We start from the raw sequence: 25,589 nt of genomic DNA, 5'->3' as shown, positions 1-25,589 counted from the left end.
GCGTGTCATTGTCTACATTGACTTTTTAGGGTGTATCATTGAGACGAACGCTCAGATCGAAACTTCCTGTTCATCATCTTAAAAATAAAGTTGTTGTTTAACGCTCAGATTGAATAGAATCTTCTGCTCCAACAACCTTCCGTTGCCTCCTCGTAATGAAGCGTCACATGCGAAACTAACGGCAAATTGGCGCATTCAAAGAGCCGCGGAAGTCGCCGGCTCCGCACCATGTCGCCACCGTCGCTCCTCGCGCCGCAGCGTCCGGAGCGACGTGAGCAGAGGCACCGTCGTCTGCATTGCTGCTGGCCCGCGCACCGCCGGTAGTGCAACAGATGAGCAGATAGGTGCCCCTCAGTCGGTGCTTATTTTGTGGATTTTAGTAGCTACTTCGGAAATGGTGTTCTGATACAATGCCAGTGGTGATGGCAGTGATTGTGTGCTCGCTCACTGCTCCGAAACATGTCGGCGACGAGAGGCAACTGCTCTACCGTGTGTGACTGTGCCGGCTTGTGAGTTTGTGGGTGCGAAATCAGGTACCCTCTTGTTGGATGCATGGCGGAGTCGCCCCTTGTAAAGCGGCGTGCGCAGAGGACACCGGTGCGGTGGCTCACTCTTCTAGGATGTCTTCAAGCGGCTTCCCCCTTTGTCGGGAGCGCTGAAGCTTTCGTCACAAAAGGTGTCATGTCTTTAACTCTCTGGTTGTTTTCTATTTGTGTGTGTGTGTGTATGTATTTCTGTGTGCTTTCTTTGGGATATTAGTTTCAAAAAGAGAAACGCGACGATGAGCGGATATGCGACGCACGCTGATATAAACAGAAGAACAAAGAAATAAGGACACGAATGTTGTTGATGTTGAAGCTGGCGAAAACAAGAAAAAGAGGAATGTGTTTGATACCTCAAGCACCAAGCAGCACTAGCACAAAGAAAGCATACACAAAAAGGAAAGAAAGAAAACGAGAGAGGAAAACTGAAACATATGAACCCATAACAAAGCCACTACGCAATATGTAGGTCTCCCGTAAGCGGTCAGTTTTTCACGAGTTATCGTAGGGAGATATATTTGAATTTAGAGAGTTTTTTATTGTTTAATGTTATTACTGCTTATTATATGCTATAGGTTTGAGAGATCGCAGTGTTGTAGTAGATTTTTTTTACGCGAATGTAAAGACTTTTACATGGGCGTAGATTCCATGTTTCAATGCTCACCCGTGGTAATATAATATAGTGATTATTATAATAGTGATTATTCTCTCGACCTTCGACGAACTCGAAGGCGCAGCATTAGCCTAACACACACGCGTGTGTCCCAGTCCACGGTAATGTTTTACTGTTTCGTGAAAAATGTTACTTGTCGTCTGTCTTGCGCGTCTATCTATAAGGGTTCGCGTTTCCAGTTTATTTTCCTTTGGTATAGTTTGATACACACAACATCTTGAACTGCTCTTTCACATGCGCGGAAACATAAAACGTGTTTCATTTCTAATACGTCTCATATTTCGTACACTCTACGTAGAAATATGGCATACTATGCAGAATATAAAGTGAACTTCATCTCCAGTTTTTTTTTTTTTTTTTTACGAATCAATGAATCAATCATAACGTGAACTCTCGCGTATATCAACGCTAGATTTACGCTCTCATTTTATGAACATCGAAAAGTAGAGAATCGAGCGATCTGGCGAAGGTCAATAGAAGCAAGAGCGTCAAGTCGGGAGGTGCCGATATTTCGAAACTAGAATGTTGTTCTAAACTGAACGGTTCGTCGTGAGACGCGAAAATCCCCATTGTATTTCTTCGTTTTACGAACCCAAGAATTTGGAACAGCAAATGCATTTTCGGTGAACTAAGCTATAGAATACGTATGGGTTTTTTGCAGTTTCTTTCTTTTTCTTTTTTTTTTCTCTCTCCTTTCGCGATCGCGGAGCCACGCTGCCACACGGAGTTCAACAATGCACTACGTCTCCGCAGGGCAGAAAACGTGGGGGGCAAAACTGCTTGGAATTATATATATGCAGCCTTTCGAACACTATTTTGTCTTCTGCTGGTTCTATATATCAAGAAAAAGAGTCGCCTTTTTCTTTTCTTTTGTTATACGTCGCGAGGACCAAAACGAGTGCTCCGCACTGATCAAGGATGAAAAAGCGAAACGTTTTTAAGTGGAAGCAGGGAAGCTCTTCGGCTAAACTGAACTCTATACGCCAGCTTGCATTCGTCGGGACACGGGTGTAGCCATAGCGCAATAAAACCAATTTTGTAGCCGAAATGGTAGCGAGATTATAGTCGATGCGGTGTGCGCGCACAACGACTGCGAAAGGAATCGTTGGTATACGGATGGCGTCACATTCGGAATGCAGTGCACTATCACTCTAAAAGCAGAACTTCACTACATAACACGTTGAGGGTCAAATATTGCACATAATGATACCGTTATCACTTCTGGTTTGATTTCATTGGATACCACGCCTGATTGATTTAACGGAACTGCAGAAGCGTCACAAAAAGACTTGCGTCTCCCGTTTTAACGAATCACGGAAGAGAACGGTGTTATAGGAATGATGACTGGCACGGAGCGTGTTAAGCGTTGAAGCAGCCTTTAAACGTGTACGTCGAAGATAAAAGAATGAAATTTCCAATGGAGTTCGCGGCTCTTTTCACATGTGAATAGGTTTTTTTTTTCTTCTTCTTCTTTCTACACGCGCATACCCCGATTACTTCTTTACTTTCAGACAAAGGTGATTTGGAGTAGCCTCTGTTGTTGGAGCCAACGTCTTCATATTCCCCTCTCCACGTCTCACCTCCAGAAAGAAAAAATGAAAAAAAAAAATTAAAAAGTAAAGAAGCTGTCTGGAGTAAAGTTTTACCGCTTATCTTGAGGAGGGTTCACATTGAAATTTTAAATGTTTACGTACCGAGGTGTGACTGTGCTCTAATTCAGCGGACTTTTCGGTTGTTCTCGAGTTACTTCCTGGTAAAATATTATCAGTATACCAGCAAAGTGATACTAGTTAAAGTTGAAGTGTTAAAGTGTTTGCTTTATCGATCGAAAAGAAAAGAAACCAATCGATCAGTAAAAGGATGCTGGAAATGTCCTTCACTGACATTCCCGACGCACCCAAACGCGACGTTTCATATAATAATAATAATTGAGTTTATTGCGAGGTTCTGCAATAAAGAAATACAAGTGACCCGCATGAGTCTGAAAGGCTTGTGAGCGGGACAGACAGACAGAGTGATGAACACTCTCTCTCTCTCTCTCACACACATATATTGGATGCTGATGGGGTGGGCGATTCACCGCCGCTGAGGCGGTACACTGCCCTATTTCGCGTTGGGAGAGGATGAAGAGATGATGATGGGGGCTTTCAAAGAGCCGTCGCCAGACCGGTGAAGCACAAGTACTCCGCCAAAAGAGGAAGGCCCTGCGTCTGGTGGGCAGCGTTCGACCACGCACCGAGGATCTTCGCTAGGTTGAACGGCCGCTTGTCAATGCGTTGCATGGAGACTTCCATTAGGGCACACTCGTGGCGGTATTGCCCACGAGCTAGGACGACGTGGCTGAGGTCGCCGTGTACTCCAGAATTGGGGCAGAGGGAAGACGGTGGAGCCGAGACGGTGTTGAAAGGCAGGTGTAAAGGCAACGTTGAGCCTCGTGCGGTGGAAAAGAGCAGTTAAGGGGCGCGGTAGCGGCGGAGGAAGGACGAGAGAAAGCGGAGGATCTACATCAGAGAGAAGGGAGTGAGCTTGCATCTTGGGACCCGTGAGTGTCGAGAGGAGGTGTCTTCGGTCGCCCGACGACATCATTATCGGGTAAAAAGCTGCGTGCTGATGGGCGCTCAATGCGGCTCTGTCTGCTTCTTCGTTGCCGCTGATACCGACATGTCCGGGGATCCACTGCAATACTACAGTGTGCCCTGCAATGGTCGTCTTCTTATAAGCTTGCAAGATGTCAAAGACAACAGGATCGAGGGATCCATGTACCCCCAAGTTGGCCACACACAGAAGCGCGGGTCTTGAGTCTGTAAAGACGACCCAGGACCGAGCTGGACTGGCTGATATTTTTTGCATAGCAAATAGGATGGCGTAAAGCTCGGCACACGTAGACGACGTTCTGTGAGAAAGACGGTGACCACAGGAGACTGACTGAGATGGAATGACAAGTGCCGAGGACGATCCACCCCGAGTAGATGATCCTTCAGTGAAAACTGAGGTTGACGCCGTGTAGTTGTCGTTCATCATGTCCAGGGTAAGCTGCTTGGAGACACACCGGGCTGTATCCCTTTTCCTTCCATGCAGGCCAGGAAGAGTTAGGCGGGTGACTGGGCTTGACAGAGACCATGGAGGAGCACTGGGAGCCACTATCTTCACTACGAAACGCGGGACGCTAGGCTTCAGCTGAGTCATCACCGAGCGCACCTTGCAGTGCTTGCGCCTCAAGATCTTCGATACGAGCGGGTGCCGCCGATGGTGGGATAAAAGGCGGAGGAAAAGCCGGCAGGTCTCACCGTAGCGAAGAACATCCAGCGGGGTGTCCCTCGCTCCAGCAATAACTGCTCGGGTCTCTGCTGCGCCGAGGCACACACGAATTCTTCGCGCCAGGAGGCACTGCAGCTTATGATCTGAAGATGTCGGCAGACCATTAAGCACCGGCAAACTATACGCGAGGGACCCTCGAGCCAAAGCCCTGTGGACGGCTAACAGAGAGCTCGTGTCACTGCCCCATCTCATGCCTGTCAAGTGACGGATCACTGCAATCCAACGGTGGATCTTGATCTCCAAGCTTGCAATATGCTTCCGCCAAGAGAGCCTAGCACCAACAGTGGGACCGAGGAACCTAGAACACGCAGAACACTCAGAATAACACTTAAAATGGGAAACTCAAGAGGTACAAAAATTGACTGGTGATTTAGCGGTAAATGTGAGAGAGATGCGTTAGCAGTAACCGCCTTTTCGGGTCCATACTTGAGTTCCGGGTATCCACTTCCGGTTGTCCACTTCCAGTCTAAACCCGACTTCCGGTTATCCACATCCCGTCTATACTTGAGTTCCAGTATGCATTTCCGATCCAACGCGACTTCCGGTTCTCCACTTCCGGTCTAACCTGACTTCCGGTTGTCCACCTCCAGTCAATGCTATTCCCGGTTTGACACTTTCAATTACTATATGTAAGTCCATTTATTTAACCTTTAATTTGCCTCAATTATTTTCAAGTACCCAGTAATTACCCTTTAATTACCTTAGGTAACCGCAGGTTACATGAGGTCATCTTGAATTCCCTTAATTACCTTTCATTACATTTACTTGCCATAATTACTATCAATTCAATTGACGTTAATTAGCCCCGGTATAACCTGCGGTTACCCTCAGTATTCTTTAATTTCATTTAATCTTTCTCTTTATGACATATTTATTGAACTCAACTTTCTTGTTTTAATTGCCTTTAAATACCTCCAATCACACTTACCTCTTACTCTTAATTACCTTCGACTACTTCAATTTGAAATCATTTACCTCCATTTACATTTACCCTCTTATATGCCCTTTGCATGTCCACTTATACCGCTATCTCGGTGAGGCTTCACCATCTCACACACGGACACACGGACACAAACATACATACAGCTTTTTCCATTTTGACAGTCCTAATGCTAACGCATTAAAATGTAAGCATGGCAATGAAATGTGACGCTATAACAATGTACCTAACAACAAGAGTAGGTATAAGCCAAACAGAAGCAATGAATGTACAGAGACAGCACTGACTACTCAGGACAATCGAATGTAAACTGTTCAAGCATGGCTTTGACAGTGCGCATGGATGTGAGATGTAAGAAATCCGGTCCGAGACTATGGAATATTTTTGGAATGCAATACTCTCTCTGCCCTTTGCCGTAGTTTGTAAGGATGCGCGGTAAGAAATACGAATCTGAATGTCCCATTCTTTCATTCTCCGCATCACCACCAGCAATGGGGCAGAGTACTGCCCCTGGCGATGAAACTCCCCATTCATCATCTTACAATGGAGTTGTCGTTGTCGCTGAGAATACAATGTCGTTGAGAATACAAGTTGTCGTTGTTGCTGCTGTCGAGAACAGGTATTTAGTTTTTTTTGAAATCATCTGACCAATAGTATCTTAATGTTACAATTTGTGCGAACAGATCGTCGAACACTGGAAGGTTGTTCCGAATAAATAGGTTAGTATTCAACTCAAAAAAGCTATATGACACGCTTTTTAGGGCCGACTTTCAAACACCGTTAATCCTAGATCTCTATACTTCAGAATAGTTGAAGAAGACTGTGATACCGTATCTTAGAAGGGAATAACCTAGGGACTGTAAAATCATCTTTCGAATAGCATAAAGCGTAAATATCTTAATATTGTCTTAAGTTTTGGGGGGTGGGGTGGGGTGATAATTTTTGTTAGGAGTAGCAGAACAAGTCGGGAGACGAGTTCAATTTCTCCTTGTTTTTTTTTCTTACAAACAAACAAACAAACAATCTTAATATTGTACAAAAGGCAAGCAACACTAGGGTAATTTCCCCAACAAAAATGACCTATGAGTGTCATTTCATGTCGCTGTCAAAGTGAACGCCAAGATTTTGATTATGTATAGTAAGGCGAAGGTTTATAGTTACAATTGTGACAGGCTGAAGCATGCAAATGGAAAAGTAAATCACATACTGGGCGTTTTAACGGACTACGGAAAAAAATAAGTTTAGGTTTAGCGGGGTTCGCACAGATGGTATTTGAAGCTAACCAATCTATAAGCAGTCAATAATTTCGTTACAAAGTAGATAAGGCTTCACTGTTTGATACATGGGTTGCCAGAAGAAGCGTATGATGACCTGCATAGTGAAAAACTTGAGCGCTGTCAATAACACTAGATTGACTATTCACATAGCTATTGAAAAGCAGAGGGCTAGTCAGGTACCCTGAGGAACTCCAGAAAGGATGGATGGGTGGGGGTTATTAACAGAAAAGGAAAAAGGAAAGGCAAAAGGGAAAGGTCGGCCATGCAGCACGCCGGCAGAATGGGTGGATGTGTCATAGTCACAATTTATTTGCTGTTGTTGTTGTATGGGTGAAATACAACTTTGTTTACTCCCTATCGACACTGCTTGTGACCTATTATCAAGGTATGACTTAAACCATGCCTAAAACGAACCTGTAAATCCCAAAGAAAAGAGCCCCAACAGTATAAATAAGAGTGGTTGATAGTATCAAACGGTCTGGAAAGATCGGCGTATCAGTTGAAAATGTCTCTCGTGACGACGGTCAGGTCAATACCTGGCGGAAAGCATTGCATATTACGAGAATTTAACCTCTTGTTCAGGTACGGTTTACGCCCGATGCTGCAGTTCCCATTTTAAGCGTGTGCTCGTCACTGGATTCTAATTTACGAACGTGTAACGAACAACACTTCTGAAGGGTTGTTTGCGAGTCGAGATTAGCAGTCGAGACGTATATCACGGGGCACCCTTCAACACGTACACGGAATCATATAGTTGCACGCTTCTAAATGACGTTCGAATGAAACGAAAGCAGCGCAAACACGCTGCGTGCTTAAACGGGGGGCAACTTCGCTAGTCACGTAGGGAAGCATTTGCAACGTTTAGGCGGTCTACAATATTCCGGTGAAAGAGCCTCGCGATGCATAACGAGTGCGAGACACGAAAAGCCTTTATGTGTATCAAAGGAGGGGTTCTCGGGTTACAACGCGTATACAACAAGGCTGGTCAAACGAGGGTTTGACGTGTCGGCGCCGCTTCGCCGACCAACCGCATCCATTCCTTTTTTTTTTCTCGGCTGACCGGTGTTGAAGGGTTTAATGTGATTTTTCTGTTGCGCTAGCCTCTACCGTTCTGTCCGTGGAATAGTATGTTTCTACAAGCTCATTACCGTGAAGAGAGAGTCCGACACATCGTGTCTGACGTAAACTGTTTCACCTTTTCGTTTGTTTGTTTGTTTGTAAGGGAAAAAAAGGAGAAATTGAGCTCGCCTCCCGACTTGTTCTGCTACTCCTAACGTAAATTCTCACCCCCCTCCTACCCCCCCCCCCCCCAAAAAAAAAGTACTTCTCATGTGCTGTACTCGCAACTTGGACTTCTGCATAGCAAACATGTGGATACTGATGAAAGATGGACGTCACTGAAAAGGTTAGCCAGCTGTAGGACTCGAACTCACATCTTCTGGATTGTCATTAATTGTCTCATGTGAATAGTGTTTCATCTTTTTCTTTTCTTTTCTCTTTTTTTGCGTTTTCGGTATGTTTAGACTTCGATAAATGAGTCCACTATGAATAGAACAGGTGAGGCACGGTTCGAGTCGAATTTAAACGATTATCGGAGAAGTTGATTGGCACTACAACAACAACAACAGCATAGATGAATGGGTGATGATGATGATGTGGGATGTTTCCCTGCGTTTATTGCAGGACCCTACCCCATTCCAAAAAGGTTCATATGAAAGGATGACGAGGGCACCAACTAGTGCCACTACAGCCTAAATTTCGTGTGTTAAGAAGCTATTCATGCTAATTTACGCTAATTTAGACTAAATGTCGAAATGCCGTGACTAAATCTGGTGTCTTCAGGAACTTACCTAATTTATGCCATAGCATTCCGCGCGTCTCGCACTGTATTCTCTGAAATTATTGTTTCTCTATGCGAAGCGGAACTATCTTAAAACTAATTTCAAGTTCTGAAAAGTATGACGTATAAGGAGCGCAGACTGCAATATGTCTGGCAACATTACTCCCCGAAGGTACGTTTCCGTTTCCTCACCACAGTTGCTTGCAGACGGCGAAACACAGGGGTGGCATCCAGTGTATTGGCAGCCAGGCAAGTGCTGGCTTGCTACTCCTTAAAAAAAAAAAGGTGCGGGAGAAGTCGCGATGGCAACGATGTGCTGCGGCCCGTGAGGCTTGCCGCCTGTGCTTCAGAGGGTGCTCATCATTTCAGTGCCCTTGAGGTACTCGAAGTCCGACTCGTAACGTCCCGTTGCCCAGGGCGCGGGACAGGCTCGAGGAGCGTAGCGAGCGAGAGGGGGTGGTGGTGGTTTACTTAAACTAGGGCAGATGGGATACCATGTCGCGGAAGAAGCACCGTATGGTTTACGCTGGACTCTTTTGACTTTCCGCTGACGGGAATATGTCGGCAAGCGCAAAAATGACATGTAAACAAAGTCACATGACCTCAAAACGACGTTGCGTATGACGTGTGTCCAGAACAAGATGACGGCTTTGCGAAAAGCACCCGCTTCAGGGTAGTTACAACAATGGCGGGTTTGTGTCACCCCTGTGCTTCCAAAGTTGAAATGAAAAGGGAAGACGGTCGCGTTTTTCAAGGAGAGGGGCGTCCACTCCCGATGACGTCAATGATGTCATCGAGAATCCGCGAATCTGTGGAATTTTGCGGATTCCTTGGAAGTTTGGTTTTGGAAAGATTGGATTGATTGATTGGGAATATTGATTGATTGGAAAGATTGGATTGTTGGAAAGATGTGTGTTCGGAAGCGCGCAGTGTTCAAATCGGCACTACGAATATCGAAAGTAATCCTGTCCTAACATCTCAGCAGGCGTTTACCGCCAGTGAGGAACCGCGGGAGAGGTCACGTCCTTGCGGCTACCAAAGGGAATACCTCACTCTGTGACGTCGCATCTTTGCGCGTACGTGTGCTCGAAGATTTGTGGATAGTACGTCACGTAGGAAAGCGTTTTCTTTTTCTCTTTTTTTTTCTTCAGTATTCTCACGTACGGTATAAGGCGCGGTGGATGACGTAGTGAACGATACATATTGAAGCGTAGTAACTATCATGTGCAGTATCATGTGCCCCGGCTCTCGTCAGCTCGTTAGACAACGATCAAGTCCCCTTTTCAGCTACAAACTGGAAGAGCCGACTCCACGTTTATCTTCATTTTCCGTCAATTCGGGAAAAGGCGCTCTTCTTAGCAACCTGCTCGCTGCTAGCGCACTGTAAATATAATTCAGACCAATTCCTGGACAGGTGCTGCTCCACTAACGTAGTGGTATATGCGGCAAACGAAAAAAAAAAAAGATAACCGTAAAGCAGTACAGATGCAATCTCAGAAAATTTATTTATTGATAGCCGGAGCTCTCTGTACACTTACGTCACAAAGTTGGTCCCAATTTGGCACTCTTAGTTTTTTAGAAAATTAAAATTGAAAATTATGGGCAACATTGTGTCGAAGCAGTCACCAACTGAGCATTGCTCCTCAAGTACGGCGGCACAGCCACATTGCAGGTGCATGACACTGGCTCTAAAACGAAGAAAGGTCGGCTACGTAGCGATCACGAGCGCAAATCAGAGGTGGGAACATAGACCACTGTTGCTTGATCATTTGGGGGTTATTTCTCACCAGACGTCGCCCAAAGCAGCACTATGGGCGGTTTGGAGCTTCCTCTCAAAATGACGTAAGGGAAGTTGCAAGTTCTGCTGGAGTAGCATAACGTCAGCGTGTTTTCAACTTAAAAAAAAAAAAAAGTCCACTCCTTTTCGCATTCATGTGCAAAGAAGTGACAGCGATAGCTGTACCGTCCGCGCGCAACAGTTCGCTGTGGTACGCGCGCGCGTGCAGGCGCCACGTTGGCCAGAAAGCAAGGCCAATCGCGAACTTGACAAACATGCCGAAACTTTTCTAATGTAGGGTGCATAATCCTTGCGTGAACTCAAATCTCATAGTCCGCTAGTATTGGTTTCTGTGGTTCTTCAGAACACTGGTAATTAACTGGGTTTAACCGTTCGGTTTCAGTTTCCTCGTTTCTAAAGAAGCGCCATTTTCGTGTGTAATACGACGTCACACCTCCATGCCAGCCGTCAGGCGTGCGCCCTTCCGATCTCGGGGTAGCCGGTTGCGGTCAAGGTGAGCCGGACTGGAAGGCCATTTCGCCCGAGAACGCCGCGAGTCGGAAGTCGCAGCGGAGCCAAATAGCTTCGAAGACGCGAAGGCGGCAGCTTCCGTTCGTGCAGTACAGGTTGCCAACAGCTGAAAGCCAGCGAGTTTTTACATACTTGGGAATGATTTTAAAATATGTTTACGTCTACTAAATGCGACGAAACTTTGCAGAGTTGTTCTCCTTCGGGGATTTTATGAGATGCATGAAACAGTAGCAGCGTTTTTCGGACTGTGCAGAACACCTTTAAGTGCATCTTCTTGGCTTCGTCTCATCGCAACCGGTTTGCGCTCCCTCACTGTTGGGTCATGTTGTCTTTGTTCGGTCAAGTATTTATATAAAACCAAAACAAAAAGATGGTATATTACGTACAACGGCAAGACATCAACCCAAGTATGTGCAACAAAACCGCAACAGGAAGGTACAGCACGTACAGCAAAATAACGATTTTCCAACAAAACATCTTATGAGGTACAATATTTACAGTAAGGGAGGAGCGCCTGCCGAAGATTACTGCAAAATCACATTGCACAAATAGGACTAGATATAGGGCCCTAAAAATGAAAGGGTGGGGGGAATATGTTTATTGAAAAAACAACGAGGAAAGGTTAGTCAGACATAGACCGACTTGCTATCCCTTTCATAAAAAGAAAACGAAGAAAGGAAAGTAAACGAAAAGAAAGAAAAAGGAAGAAGAGGAAAGAAAAAAGAAAGAAAACTAAAAATAGAAAAGAAAACGTAAAGCAAGCAAGAAAACGGAAACAAAAAAAAGAGAGAAAAGGAACACGCACATATACACACAGACAGATACACAAAAGGGCCTTAGAGGCTGGTCGAGAGGCCGGTGGCACGGAGAAAGCTCAAGAGGGCAGTCGTAACTGCTCCCTGGATGTGCAGGACCGGGCCCAGCAGGGTGGCCAAAGAGACGTTAGGGAGGCCAAGTTGTCGCAAGTGGTGTTGGAGAACGAGTCTTTGTGAGAGGTACCGGCTACAGGGTAGGAGCCAGTGCTCGATGTCGGCTTCCACACAACAAGTAGCGCAATTGGGAGAGTTCGTCTGGCGCATTTTATACAGGAGTGAGGGTGTCCGTGCAAGATTCATTCGAAGACGGTGGAGGAGTGATTCTTCAGCTCTATTGCACCGGCAGGCAATAGTAAAGTCCTGCAGGGGGTCAATGAGACGTACGAAATGATATGAGGTAGAGTCCGCTCGGAACTGCCGGGTACGGACACAGCGCCACCGGCGAATGCGCAGGGAGCAGGCAGAGATCGTTAGGGGCAGAGGGGTGGCAGGATGAGCTCTAATAGATGTTGCGTCTCTTGCTATTGTGTCTGCGCGGGTGTTACCAAGGAGGCCTACGTGTCCCGGGATCTACTGAAGCGTCACAGAATGGCCAGTTGCCGCAAGTTGTGTCAGTTCTTGCAGTATGAGCGTGTGGAGAGTGCATATGGTGCTGGGGCGAAACAAGAGCAGAAGATCCAGTGAAGCCTTGCTGTCAGTCAGAACAGCCCACTGAGCAGCCGGCAAACCGAGCAGGTGCTGTAGAGCCGACAGGATGCCGAGGAGTTCTGCTTCCATAGAAGACATTGGGTATGGAAGGACACAGGCTTACTGAAAATCACTATCCGGGATATAAAATGCAGCACCCGAGCTGTCTGCCGTGACTGAGCCGTCCGTGTATACCTGACGATGGTTCTGATACGTGGAGTGCAGAAAATGGAGAGCGAGTTGGAGGGCTACAGGTGCGAGAGTGTCACGCTTGCGCTGGAGACCGGGGATGGTGGAGCAGATATCAGGACGCGCAAGAGTCCACAATGCTGGCGCTTAATTGGGAGTGGTTGAGGAGGAAGGAAGATGATTCTTCAGGCGGGCGATAGCTGAATATATATATAGCCGAAAGCTGACTCAGGGCATTCGTCGTCAATATGGCAAAGATAGTGGTGAGGGTGACTGGTGAGATAGCAATAATATACTCGAAGTGTATCAGCATCTCGCAGAAGGGGAACAGGCGTGTCCCGTGCTTCAGCAAGAGTACAGTAAGAGTACAGAGATGTTCCAGATACTCCCAGACAAATGCGAAGGCCGCGGGCCTGGATGTTAAGTAGCTCGCGCTCCTGTGTTTTGCTGAGGGCATGCAAGATAGGAAGGCTGTAGCGCAGTGTCCCCAACACGAGGGCCTGATGGACGCGATGAAGATCAGAGCAGGACGGGCCCCAGGACGCACCAGCGATACGTCTGAGGACGTGAACTCAGGCAGCCGCTTTTGTGTAATCATCTTCACATGGCGGAACCACGTTAGGTCGCGATCAAGTATTATACCTAGGTATCGGTATGAAATGGCGAAAGTCAGAGGGGAGCCGTCAATGTAGAGCGGATACCTGCGGAAGCATTTCCTCGAGAACGCCATGGCAACAGTCTTCGCCGGTGAGACTGTTAGGCCACGGGAGGCAAGATAGGTGGTAATCACATGGAGAGAGCTTTGCAGTCGGTGCTGGATCGTATCTCGACGGGTTGCAGAAGTCCAGATGCAAATGTCGTCGGCGTATATTGTGATGGATGTGTGAGCAGGGATCAACGGGGTAAGGGAAGCCATGATGAGATTAAAGATGAGGGGGCTCAGGACACTGCCCTGCGGGACCCCCCGGGTCATGTGGTGCTTGGTGGTGTCACCACCAGCGGTGCGCTCGAAGAGATAGCGGCCTGATAAAAAGTATTTTATCCATCGCAGAAGGCAGCCGCAAACTTGAGCCGCAGCAAGAGCGTCAAGGAAAGCAGCATGGTAAACGCTGTCGTAGGCTTTCTTTACGTCGAGGAACGGCAGTCACAACGGCAGTTACAGCGGCAGTCAATAATCCCTCTGCTTTGGCTTGTTGTACCTGACTGACTAGGTTGATGACACAGTCCGGCGCTGAGCGGCCCGGGCGGAAACCCGCCATCACTTACGGGAAATACTCAGCAGTCTCAGGTAACCAACTGAGACGTGTGAAAATCATTCGTTCAAGTGTCTTCCCTATACAGCTGGTGAGGGCATTGGGACGGAAAGAGTCAATGTGGTGCGGCGATTGTCCCGGTTTGAGTATTGAAATCATCATAGCCGTCTTCCAATCCTCAGGAACTCGGTGCACCAAGTCTCATTGAGAAGCCGCAGGAGGTGCAAGCGGCCCGACAGGGGAAAATGCCAAAGGGCCTTATAGGTAACCTGATCTGCCCCAGGTGAGGTGTGCGGAGGAGCGGCTGCAAGTGCAGTTTCAAGTTTAGAGAGGGTGAAGAGCGTGTCCAGGACAGGATGACTTGGCGCGTGGATTGGGACTGCAGGCGTCGCTGAGCCGGGGGTGCTGGTGGTAAGTCTTGCGCAAAAATCTTCAGCAATTTGTAGTTCAGGCTGTGATGTACAGAGGGACAGGGAGCGAAACGAATTCCGCTGAGAGACAGGGGAAGAGAGGCGTCGTAGTACTCCCCATAACCGGGAGAGCGGCGCACAAGGGGATAAAGAGGGCGTGAACCTGCGCCAATGGTCCCGCGCAAGCTGACACAGATGGCGCCCAATAGCTTTCTGAACCCGCCTGGCTTCGAGGCAGTTCAGGAGCGTGACCGGCACCGCGTTCCGCGCGACGACGACGAGCACGAAGCCGCTTGTACTTAGCATCGACTGCAGAGAAGCACGCCGGGACACGGAAGCAACTAGTAGCAGCCTGCGCAACACCTGCCACAGTACGCGCAAAATCCTGCTGGTTTCCCAGTGCATCGCTTGACGAAGCCGACTCCAGTGTGGCCTGATAGAGCTGCCAGTTGGTTCGCATGACGGAACGTGATGTAGCCGGCTGACGCGATCGTAAGCAAAGTAATGTTTGTTACTTACGTAATTTCCGAAAGAATTGGTCGATTGGTACCGTATAACGATGTTCGTTATACTAGACGTAGACCTGTTATTCCTGGGCAAATGACTGTTTTTCGTGTGTGGTTCCAATAGTGGCTTTTCAATACAGTAGCACGAACTGCGTGCTGGGGAACCTCCTGTACCGATTTGACAGTGGCTATAAATGCCTATTCCGGCGTTGGTGCCTATTTTGCCTAACTCCTATTAGACATAAAAAAAATGCGTATAATGGTACTAAAGCGGTGGTGATTCCAGACTCCTCAGCAGCATGTGACATCGTGACTGGGACCGCGGAAGACCTCTGACCTCTGACGCCATACTCTGAACTAGCCCAGGAATGCGCACTAAGGAATTATTTAACAAGGAATAGCAAGCCGTCCATTCTGGCTGACTTTTCCTGTCAAAATAAATAGATCCCCCCACCCCCTGGTGACGAAACTCCTTTGTCAGGGGAAATTGACATCGGTGTCGCACGTCCTTTTGAAACCATCGATCGCTTGAAGGAAGCGAGTATCTCAAAGGTGCAGGACCGTAAGCTGAGCATCGAAAATCGGTTACTCGGTACAGTCGCTTGCAGAAATGCATTGATGATACATCATACACTCATTAGAATTTCACCTACCTCACAGTACAATCAGAAATGTGGTGGTCAATTCGCATTAGAAATACATCAGAAACTGGCTAGAAAATGCATTGGCATTTCTGAAGCGTGTGATGTGAAAAACCATTCACTTTACTACAGAAACTCATCAGCAATTTTTGTGCAGCAGTATTGTGTTGTTTCGTGGGTCGTTACTATAAAATATAGGCATGATAAGCAACTAATAGCCGTTACTGCGAAGAGCACGAAACCCGTGACAGGGAAGAAAGACACAACACACACAGAAAAGTTTTTGAGAAATTTTCTGTGTGTGTTGTGTCTTTCTTACCTGTCTGGGGTTTCGTCCACTTCGCAGTTATGCACAGCTAGTCAGCACCCTTCAACTACTGTCAATCATATTACGAAACGCTGGATTTATGTGTGGACACTGGGCTTGCTCTCATGAGCCCGTTCTCTGTGATGGTGCGTTCCTTAACCTCTGCAAAATCGATTCCACCATAGCCTTGTTCGAAGCTGATATCTGTGCACTCAAGTTTACTCTTCGCCGCAAGTTATTTCCTCCTGTGCCGTTCGTGGGTTCCTCTACCAACAGCTTGCCGTGGTCACGCGCCCGTCTTGTCTTCTTGGTCCACAAGTCCTTGAAAAAGTTTCTGCGTGTGTTGTGTCTTTCTTCCCTGTCTCGGGCTTCCTCCTCTTCTCAGTAAAGCACCAGCTAGTCAGCATCCTCCAACTCCTGTCAACGCTCCAAACTATGGCACACTTCATTTTTTTATTCACTGCGTGCTCTCAATTTTGGCTCCCCCATGGGGCGTCAGCAGCGGTCGGCAGAGACACTGAGGCCGCGTACCCACATGTGGCAAAAATGCCGGGTAGGGCGTATGCGGAGAGGAAAATTCTTGGCCCGATGAGGGAGAACCCGCCTCCGCGTTCCACTTTTCCTCGACCGCGCAATGCAACGTTTTTTAGAGGCATGCCGCGCATCTTTGTCCAATCAGGTGGTCAACGGAGATTGCGCCAGGCTCTTGTGCCAGCGTCAATGTCTTGAGTGCCGCGGAAACCACAGGTGGTATCGGCTGCTGTGCGGCGAGCGCTCTTTCTCGCCGCCCAGCGGTAGACCGCAGGCGGTTTCCGCACATGTATTCCGCAAGTGGTTTCAGGCCCTAGTGCTTATTTGCGGATAATGCGGGAATCCGCAGGCATCGCAGACACGCGAGGTGCTGTCCGCATGCTTATTCGCGCGGATGTCAGATCCTTATACAGACAACCCTCGTTTTACGAACCCTCGATTTACGAATTTCCTGGGTTTATGAACGGCGTCACAAGGAACCTAACTTTTTCCATGTATTTCTCCCTCGGTTTATGAACCCTCGATATCCGAATTGTGAACGGATTTTCAGGGAATGAACCGCAAAAAACACATGTGTTGTGACCTCGATTTATGAACAGGGGACGGCAGAGCCGTCCAGAGGTTGACGCACAAGGAATTACTGGGATCGCGTCAATAAGATGAACAAGGAATGAAGGTCACCTGTTTCGTGAGTGGAAAAGTTTTACTTCCCGGGCGACCTGTGACTGCCGAGCGGTCGTCAGTTTCAATCATATCCAGAAGATGGAAACACCTCCTGGCTCCAAGAGAAAGCGATCAGTTCTGACAGCCGGTGACAAACGGGATATTTGTCGTTGCAAACAGTCTCTCCCCCTCGGCTAGCATGAATGCCTTTCTCGATTGGATTCACCGTGACGGGGGAAATAAACGTAATCTGGTGTTTTTCCTGTTGTGGTTTCAGCCCATTTCTCTGCCGCGCACCTTGCACCTCGATTTATAAACGATTTTTCGAGAAACGAAGGGTGTTCATAAATCGGGGGTTGACTGTAGTTCTATCGGCAAACGAGGATATTCACGCGGATACACGGATATAACAGCACCCGCGCACACTTCTAGTGACAACTATAACTAGGCACTATTGCCCTGAAGAGAATACAGTATATAGCCGAGTATCTCCGCTGTATTTTCTTCGCTCCTGCAACCGTTTTGTCCAGTCGTGTCCCATACGCTTTATTCTCTAACAGCGCGACTGAAGGAGCCGCGAGTGGGTATACCCATTCTTTTTACAAAATCTCTCGTTTCACAAAGAGAATTCTGCCGCTGCCTCTGGCCACATAGTTGAAAGAATGCGGGAACGTGTTCACCAAGAAATTGATGAGCCTTTTCTGCAACTTCCATCTGTCAACCTTCCTTATGAATTCTTTCTCGACGCGAGAACACAGAGGGAAAATAAAGGAAGGAAGGCAGGCAGTCGGGGGCGGCATAATGCATATTTATCGCTGCTTGCTGGACGTTGATTCCTCGAATTGCCATTTGAGCAAGCATGAAAAATCGCTTCTAGTCGTGTCTCTCTGTATGCTTTGCTCCCTGCATGGGCGACAACCATTTGCGAGCGCTCTTTCTGTGTCGCTTATTCCGGCTTTTTGGTTCGCTGCAGCACTTAGTGGTCGTATTCCCGCAAATGGTCTTATGCTTGGATATTCATTATTCGTCCCGGGAAATCTTGCGCCATCAAAAGCTACAGAGCTGTCAGAGCGACGCCAACGAATACGTATCCCCATCACTTAGTCGTATGATTATTGTGATGAAACAATAAACTTTGCGTAATCAGGCTACGTAACTTGATCGCAACGCTGATAATCCGACCGCGGATTTGCATGTATTCAATGCTTTTATTGTCTGGGCATGCTAGACTTTCAACAAAAAATGTCTGCATGTTTTTGAGGCCGCATGAGTAACCAGTTTTAAATTGAATGAAATTGCATAATTTGGAGGTTAGTGCATGTTTGGAGTTATATGTTGTATCTCTTTGCGTAAATGCACACTTCGACCGCCAACTCGTGTGGAGCCACCATCTCCATACTTTTCTTTCCAACTCCAACTCCAACTCACAACGTGTGTAAAGTAACACGAAAACTTGACTTGTTAGGCGTCACTACATCTGAGGTTGAGAATATTGAAACGGGCAGAAAACGGAAAGTGAAAAGCGACGGCAGAACCGGCCCTATAGGGCAGCTACAATATATTGTGACGTATTTTTGTGGAGGTGACCGGCAGGAGGCCTGATGTACCCCTCATAAAACATATTAGGCGACGCTGATGGAGATTGCACCGCAGCGAGATGAAAGGACTGACCGAGACCTCATAATCGAAGGCTTGCATAGCTGGGTACACCCAGGGCCTGCGAGAGGGTGGGGCAGCCGAGGATGGCGCCCGGGGTCCCGGACCTTTTCAGGGGCCCGCACGACCCAAAGGCCCGTCGTAATCATATGAAGTAGAAATACTTAGACTATATTTATGGAGACGTGAGGAGGGGTCATGGGCATGATCCATCCCTGCGGCCCATAATTTCCCTTACTGACCCTGCGGGTACACCTACATACCAATGTAAAGGAGTCACGCGTGGGGTAATCATTCTCGAGGCTGCCGTTATTGACGAATACTAGAGGATGGGTGTTTTCTGCATGAGTTGCAACAAATGCGCTAAATTCCTGCAACCACGAACAATGTAAAGAGTAGCTCCTCCGCTTATATGCCGATCCTATATCAGGCAAACATCAAAGCTACAGAATAGGGTGACGTTGGCATTAGGGTGACGTCGACGAGCTCGTAGCCTAAGGAGATGTGGCGCCGCCCTCGGTGGCTCAGTCGGCAGCGTGTCCGCCTGCTGGTTCCAAGATCGCGGGTTCAAACCCGGCCGAGGAGAGTGGCAACTTGGTGGAAGGGTACAAGTTGCTCAGACACGCCGTCTTCCGCGGGGGACGTTAAATGTAGTGTGCCGTGTGTCGAGATTTCGGCGCACGTTAAAGCACCCTGAGGTGGGCAAAATTAATCCACAGACGCTCATGATCGCAGTTATTGTCTCGCGACGCAAAGCCCCGAATTATTTATTTATTTAGATGTGGTAGTCATGCGAATATAAACGTGTTTCGAAAGTGATGCTGCAGATTTTACTGCATGTTTTTACCGTTTCCATGGCATAATTGCATGCAGATTTCATGCATTCTTAATGCATAGTTCTGTCACAAGAGATCATACAACAAAGCGCACAGGCAAAAAAAAAAAAAAAAAACGAAAAAAGGCATTTCTCGCGAATTTTTTACTGGCCTCAGTGACTGAGTTGGAAACTTGGCTAACGACAGTGTTGCGGGTTCGCCACCCTGTCGTGGGCGGTGCCGACTTGTTGGCATTGTACTAGTTGATGATGAGATGATGAACGACGCTGAATAGGAGTCGATATGGGTCGACGTGTGATATGCTGGTGTTAGAAATCCTTCACGGAACTTGTGTGAAGAGTTCCCTGTTTAAGAATGCCCCGGGTTATATTGCACTTTTGTTGTTGTCAACGACGTGGGGGGGGGGGGGGGAGTATATATAAGTTTAATGAACAGGAGGTGGCGTCCACGCAGGGAGAGATCAGCCAGACCTATGTCGGCTTGCTACGCCCTGGTGGAGCAAAAAAAAAAGAAAACGTGGGGGATTTAAAGTTACCTGGCGTTTTCTCTCTATGTTCTGTGTTATCGACATCTCTCGAAGAAGCGCCGGCGAAACAGTCGTACACGATGCACAGTCTCCGTGCACAAGAAAACCGCTTGGAGGATCAATGCATCTGCGTTGATTTTATATTTTGTGTTAGAAAGCGATGCACACAAGATGCATTTCAAGATATACACTTAAAGTACACTGTCAATACCCGATGCACGTTGAAGAGCTGACGTGAATACCAATCCACCAGGTGCATACGGCGTCACAGTGTTATGGTGTCAGCGCTGCCATGTTCCTGTAAGTTACCATTCTGTCTATCCGGAAGTTCTAATCGTTGTTGATGCCAGGTACTACAGATTGAGAGAGAGCCAAAGGCAGCACTCTTCGCAATCGCTTTTCGCTGAAATTTCTTTCAGAACGTGTACGGGGCACGGAGGCTAAACGAACAGCGCCTACGGATTACGCCAAGTTCAAAGAAGCAGGGTTTGGCTAAGTTCACTTTGGGGAACATTTGGGTGTCATCGAAACAATGAATGGACTTGAATACAGCCATTTGTAATGATAGACGTCAAATTACTTAACTTCGAGGGCAAGACATCTAATCTATGAATCTGGAAGGAACATACTCGGATGTGTCGTGGACCTGTCGGGATGTTCTCGAAAATTACGTGATTGTTTTGTTATTTGTTGCACTGATCAGGCTTTTCAGTCAAACGTGCCCTTCGTGCCGTTTGATAGCAGACGCGTTTGGTGAAAGTCAATATGAACCTCTTTACACCACTGATACGTTAAATTAGCAATTGCTAGCTGTATTTAACGGTACTTCACCTTCTGTCACTAACAGCATGCAAACGCTGTTATCATATTACTCGATCGTCGTATTCAATAAAAATAATAATGAAGGCGAATCGTCAAGTAATGTGTGTCCTCGTGTCCTCCTTACGGCGGATTCGCAGTGGCTTACGAACTAACGTCCGTTGACTGCTAGAGACGTTATAATAGTACGAACGCAGGAAAGCTGGTGGATAGACTGATTAAACGAGGACAGTCTTTGACAATCACTTTTGACAGCTCAATTAAGACGTTCCGCTGTCTTCCTGTCGTCTAATTTATCATCGCCGCTTACATCATGGTAATATTCCAGAATTTATCACGTTAAATATCCATACCTTTAGCGAGACTTCCTGAATGATTAACAGCTCAAGTGATCGAGGAACCGCGTTATATCTCTTCCGAGAGAACTACAGTAAGTTTTTCCCGATAACTACTGGCTTTAGAGGATCGTGGACGTTCGTACTTGCTGGAGTGTTGCACGCTAATGGGTTCTTTTCACGTTCACTTACTGGGTAAAATAAACGGCACACACACACACACACAACAGGGTCTACGTCAAAAGAAAAAAAAAAAAGAAGAAGAAACGAGGTTCGTAATTTCGCTTTATCGCTTATTACGTCTACACATTCGCATTGGCTTTGTTCTTGTCTCACGCCATCATACGCATACCGCTGTGACTGCGCCAGCGACGTGAAAGCAGACGCAATGACATGAGGACTAAACTGCCTTTTATAATGCAAGCAATAACGCAAACTTTCCGTGCGTAATTTGACTAGCCGAAACGCAACTTGCAGCACGCAGTTCTGCATTACAGGTCTCACTACCTGAAGTGAGCGTGCATACCTCCGAGTGCTGCTATTCCGAGGCTACATTTTCCGTGACGCGTGGTAATGATGTCCTCCTCCCCATCCTCCTCGGGCCACGAAATGGCATTCATTTTTGGACGCTGCTCTGGGCGGCCAAATTGGCATTAGGCTCCGGTTCCGAGCGATGGAAATAGAAGCCCAGACAAAGCGTTCTTGGAAACTGTCACATCTCCGAGGGGGACGACCGTGTTTTTACTCTGCGCACCCGTTTGTTGGTACACACATCACGATGAACGGCGGTTCCTTCTTCCTCTGTGATCCTCTTAGCGACATTTTTCGGAAGACGTGCTGCTGTTGTTGGGGTATGGAAAGATGGCTATAGGCGACCATAACGGCTGCTGGGGCAAAAACTGTCCAGCCATAACAAAAAGGAAGAAGCAGAAGGATAAACATGAGAAACGGAACATGTGTTCGAGCTATACTTTTACCCATGTTTCTTCTCGACAAAAGATATGAAAGACTCATGGCTCGCGTCTTTTGAAAGGCAGTCGGATATATCCCGCCCTCTGACTTCATTCACGACGAGACTTTTGAGGAGCATTGCTTTTTCTAGAAATGAATTGCTGACATTACATCACTCTAAGCGTCTGGAGTAGCGGCTCCGGCCGTGTCCATGTTTTTTTCTTCTTTTTCACTCTTTTCCGTTTTTAGAAACACCCAACGAAATAAATTTTCGTTTTTTTTGTTTTTTTTTACAAAAATCTTACTTTACTTGGAGATGGAACTGGACTAAAAAAGAAAGTTTTCAAAACATTTTCTTCCTGTTTATTTTCGGATACATTAATGAGTGAAAAAACTGGGATCAGAAATACAATAATAATAATTAAACAATGTAGCGATATGTGGCGGGAGCGAGCCTAGCTATCGCTTAAGGAACAGATGAGGAGTGTGCACGCGAGCTGGTGGGCGTTCGATGACGGCAATATTTCCTTGAGTTTGGGGAACGAAGAACAATACAGAAAACATACACTACAGAAACAAGACTCGAGTCTAAATACAGAAAACGAATCTAAATACAGAAAACAGACACTACACATACGAGTCACGTATGTGTAACGCCTATTTTCTGTATTTTTCTTCGTACCTCGAACTCAAGGAAATGTGGGCTTCATCTAGCGATTGTTCATAATCGTCTGCGCGTCGACCCTACATTGAGAACGATTTGCTACATTGATTGATTGATTTTTAAAAGAAAAAAAATGGAGATGTTAGTCTCGAGCCACTCGGGACTGGCTACATTAAATTTAGGGATGTCACGAACTCTTGGGGATAGAACTCGTGAACCTCTTGCGAACTTCGATCTTGTGAGCCTGAGTACTTTTAATGCTTAACGTACCTGAGGTTCGCAAGCTTCGATGAACTTTGGAATTTCTAGTCAGGATCCCCGGGGTTCGCAAAGACCTGACCTTTCTAATGAAGAGTTAAATATACTGTGACTGATATAGCTCTTCGATTTTTAAACGTCTGTTTATCATACACTTCCAAACATTGGGTTGTGCTATACAGTACAAGCTCACAATGAAACGAGCGCAACACGGACAGGGACCGAGAAAGAACGACACCACCACACAGGAGCGCGCTAGCAACTACAGAAAGTTATTGAAAGCAACAATTTTCACAACAACAACAACAACAGTAGTTATATTCTGACGATGAAGTGGGGAGGTTTTCCACTCTAGGAGTGGAACGCCACCCCATAGCCTCATAGCATAGTTTTCATAACCACTAACACAAGAAATGCAAAATAAAATAAATAGTAATAATGCACCGGCATCTATCAGACTTATATACCCCTTATGTCGTCTGTCTGAGCGAAAAGTTTCAAATGACATGTTACGAAGTCAAGCGACACAGAAAAACACGGCTGCTTGTCCGGAGGCGTCTCTCCGTTGCGCCAGCACATTGAGAAAAAAGCCATACGTCGTGGTAGCAGGTGTGTGGTGGCGCTGGTGCATGGGAGCGCTGAAGAAGGACGAAGAGAAGCGGCGGAGGCAGTTCCTTGCAGGTGCAGCTCGAGAGAGGGTGCAGACTGGCTTCGCTGGAAAAGAACTGGACCGAAACTTCTGGCTCGAACCGCAGACCTGGCAGACACCGGCCCTTGGTGGACTACAACCTACACTGCACTTCCCACTCTATCCCAGCTGCCGCCTCACCGTCACGTCGTACGAGGGTTCTCCATCATCCCGGGCAGGTCCGACGACATCCCTGGCAGCCAATACCTCCAAGGGAGTAAAATCACGTTTGAAACCCTCTGTTGTGCCTGTGTCTCGATGTTTCCCACTATGCTCCCCACACCAGGTGTAGGCCAGCTCACCGCGAGGTGAACGGGCTCATTCACCACAATTTCTGGCGTCCGCGACAGGACCACTATTTTTTGGTGGATGGCGAGCAAAGGAGGGAAACTATGAGCGCAGAGCTAGAGAAACTTATAGCGGCGGGTCGTTCATTGGGAGTACCCGAAGGCGAGCTTCGTCTGTGGGTAAACGAGCAGGTGACCCTAGATAGGGAGCGGAAGGCTGCAGAGAGGGAGGCTAGGGCGGAAGAGAGAACCGCGAGAGCTGCGGAGCGGGAGGCAGAAGAGCGATTGTTGCTGGCGGAGGAAAGGGTTTTGTCCCTTCGGGCTCAAGTGCAGGCGTCGGGAGTCAATGTCAATGGTGATCCCACTCGTACTCCATCTAGGAATAGGGATGGGAATGGCTTTCGGCCGGGTATGCAGAAAGCCATGCCGGTGTTCGATGAGAAGAGGGATGACCTGGATGCATACCTGCACAGGTTTGAGGTAGTGGCATCCGGTTTGGTGTGGCCGCGTGACCAGTGGGCCACGGCTCTTAGTTTGTCGCTAGCGAGAGAGGGTGCAGACTGACTTCGCTGGAAAAGAACTGGACCGAAACTTCTGGCTCGAACCGCAGACCTGGCAGACACCGGCCCTTGGTGGACTACAACCTACACTGCACTTCCCACTCTATCCCAGCTGCCGCCTCACCGTCACGTCGTACGAGGGTTCTCCATCATCCCGGGCAGGTCCGACGACATCCCTGGCAGCCAATACCTCCAAGGGAGTAAAATCACGTTTGAAACCCTCTGTTGTGCCTGTGTCTCGATGTTTCCCACTATGCTCCCCACACCAGGTGTAGGCCAGCTCACCGCGAGGTGAACGGGCTCATTCACCACAAGGTGGCTGGCCTTATACTTTTTTCCCTCTCTCTCTCGCTTTCAAGCTTTTCAGGAGATTCCAATCCACCTTGCTAATGCAACAAGTATGTAGCACACAGACATACCCCAAGCAGCAAAATGTACTGAAAGTCGAGTGCAATAGGGGTGGACGGGTAGGTGGAAGGCCTTGAACAGACTCGTGAAACTAAAGAACATTGATAAGACACATACCGTCCACCCCTATTGCACTCGACTTTCAGTACATTGTGCTGCTTGGGACGTGGAACGCCATAATCTAAATATAGCGCAAGTACTTGGCAGCTCTTCGAGTCGTAAAGGAAATGATTCCGTTTCCGTAAATCACGTCATTCCATCGTCATTCACGTAGTTGTTGTTCCGTTTCCGGGAAGCAGATAGACGCGCCTGCGCAGTGCAAGTCAAACTTCTGGGAACTTTTACGAATTCGAAGCTCGAAAGGTTTGTGACATCACCGATTTAAATTTCGCATTCTGCTTCAACTACGGTACATGTTACGGTTTACGCTTACTGTTTACGGAAACAGTTTGTTGGAGGTTAAACTCGGAAGACACCCTGAATGTTAGGCACCTTTATTGTAACCGTGCTCCTAGCTGTTACAACACTTTCCCCTGCTTTCGCCTACGGGCGGGCGCCTACAGAACTGTGACCTGAAATACTACGATTTATGAAATGCAGTGCAAAACTAATGACACGCTATTTCGAAACTTTGGGAACGGCATTCCTACAACTCGCGCTATAACCGTTAATCTGCTTGGATGCGGGCATACACATATCCC

At 47.4% G+C, this 25,589-nt stretch overlaps 1 protein-coding gene across 1 annotated transcript in view; it reads left to right on the top strand.

The window, feature by feature from the left end:
* Positions 1–244: 244 nt before the first annotated feature.
* LOC135388777 (zwei Ig domain protein zig-8-like) overlaps positions 245–25,589 on the top strand; it is a 228,419-nt gene continuing 203,074 nt past the window's right edge. The window contains exon 1 of the mRNA XM_064618568.1: positions 245–676. Within this exon, the coding sequence (XP_064474638.1) occupies positions 553–676 (124 nt within the window). The 5' untranslated portion in view covers positions 245–552. The remainder of the gene's footprint in view (positions 677–25,589) is intronic.

Source organism: Ornithodoros turicata, chromosome 3 (assembly GCF_037126465.1).
Source record: "Ornithodoros turicata isolate Travis chromosome 3, ASM3712646v1, whole genome shotgun sequence".
NCBI classification, from domain to species: Eukaryota; Metazoa; Arthropoda; class Arachnida; order Ixodida; family Argasidae; genus Ornithodoros; species Ornithodoros turicata.
The sequence above is the reverse complement of the archived record's forward strand: the minus strand, read 5'-3'. Positions and strand labels throughout refer to the sequence as shown.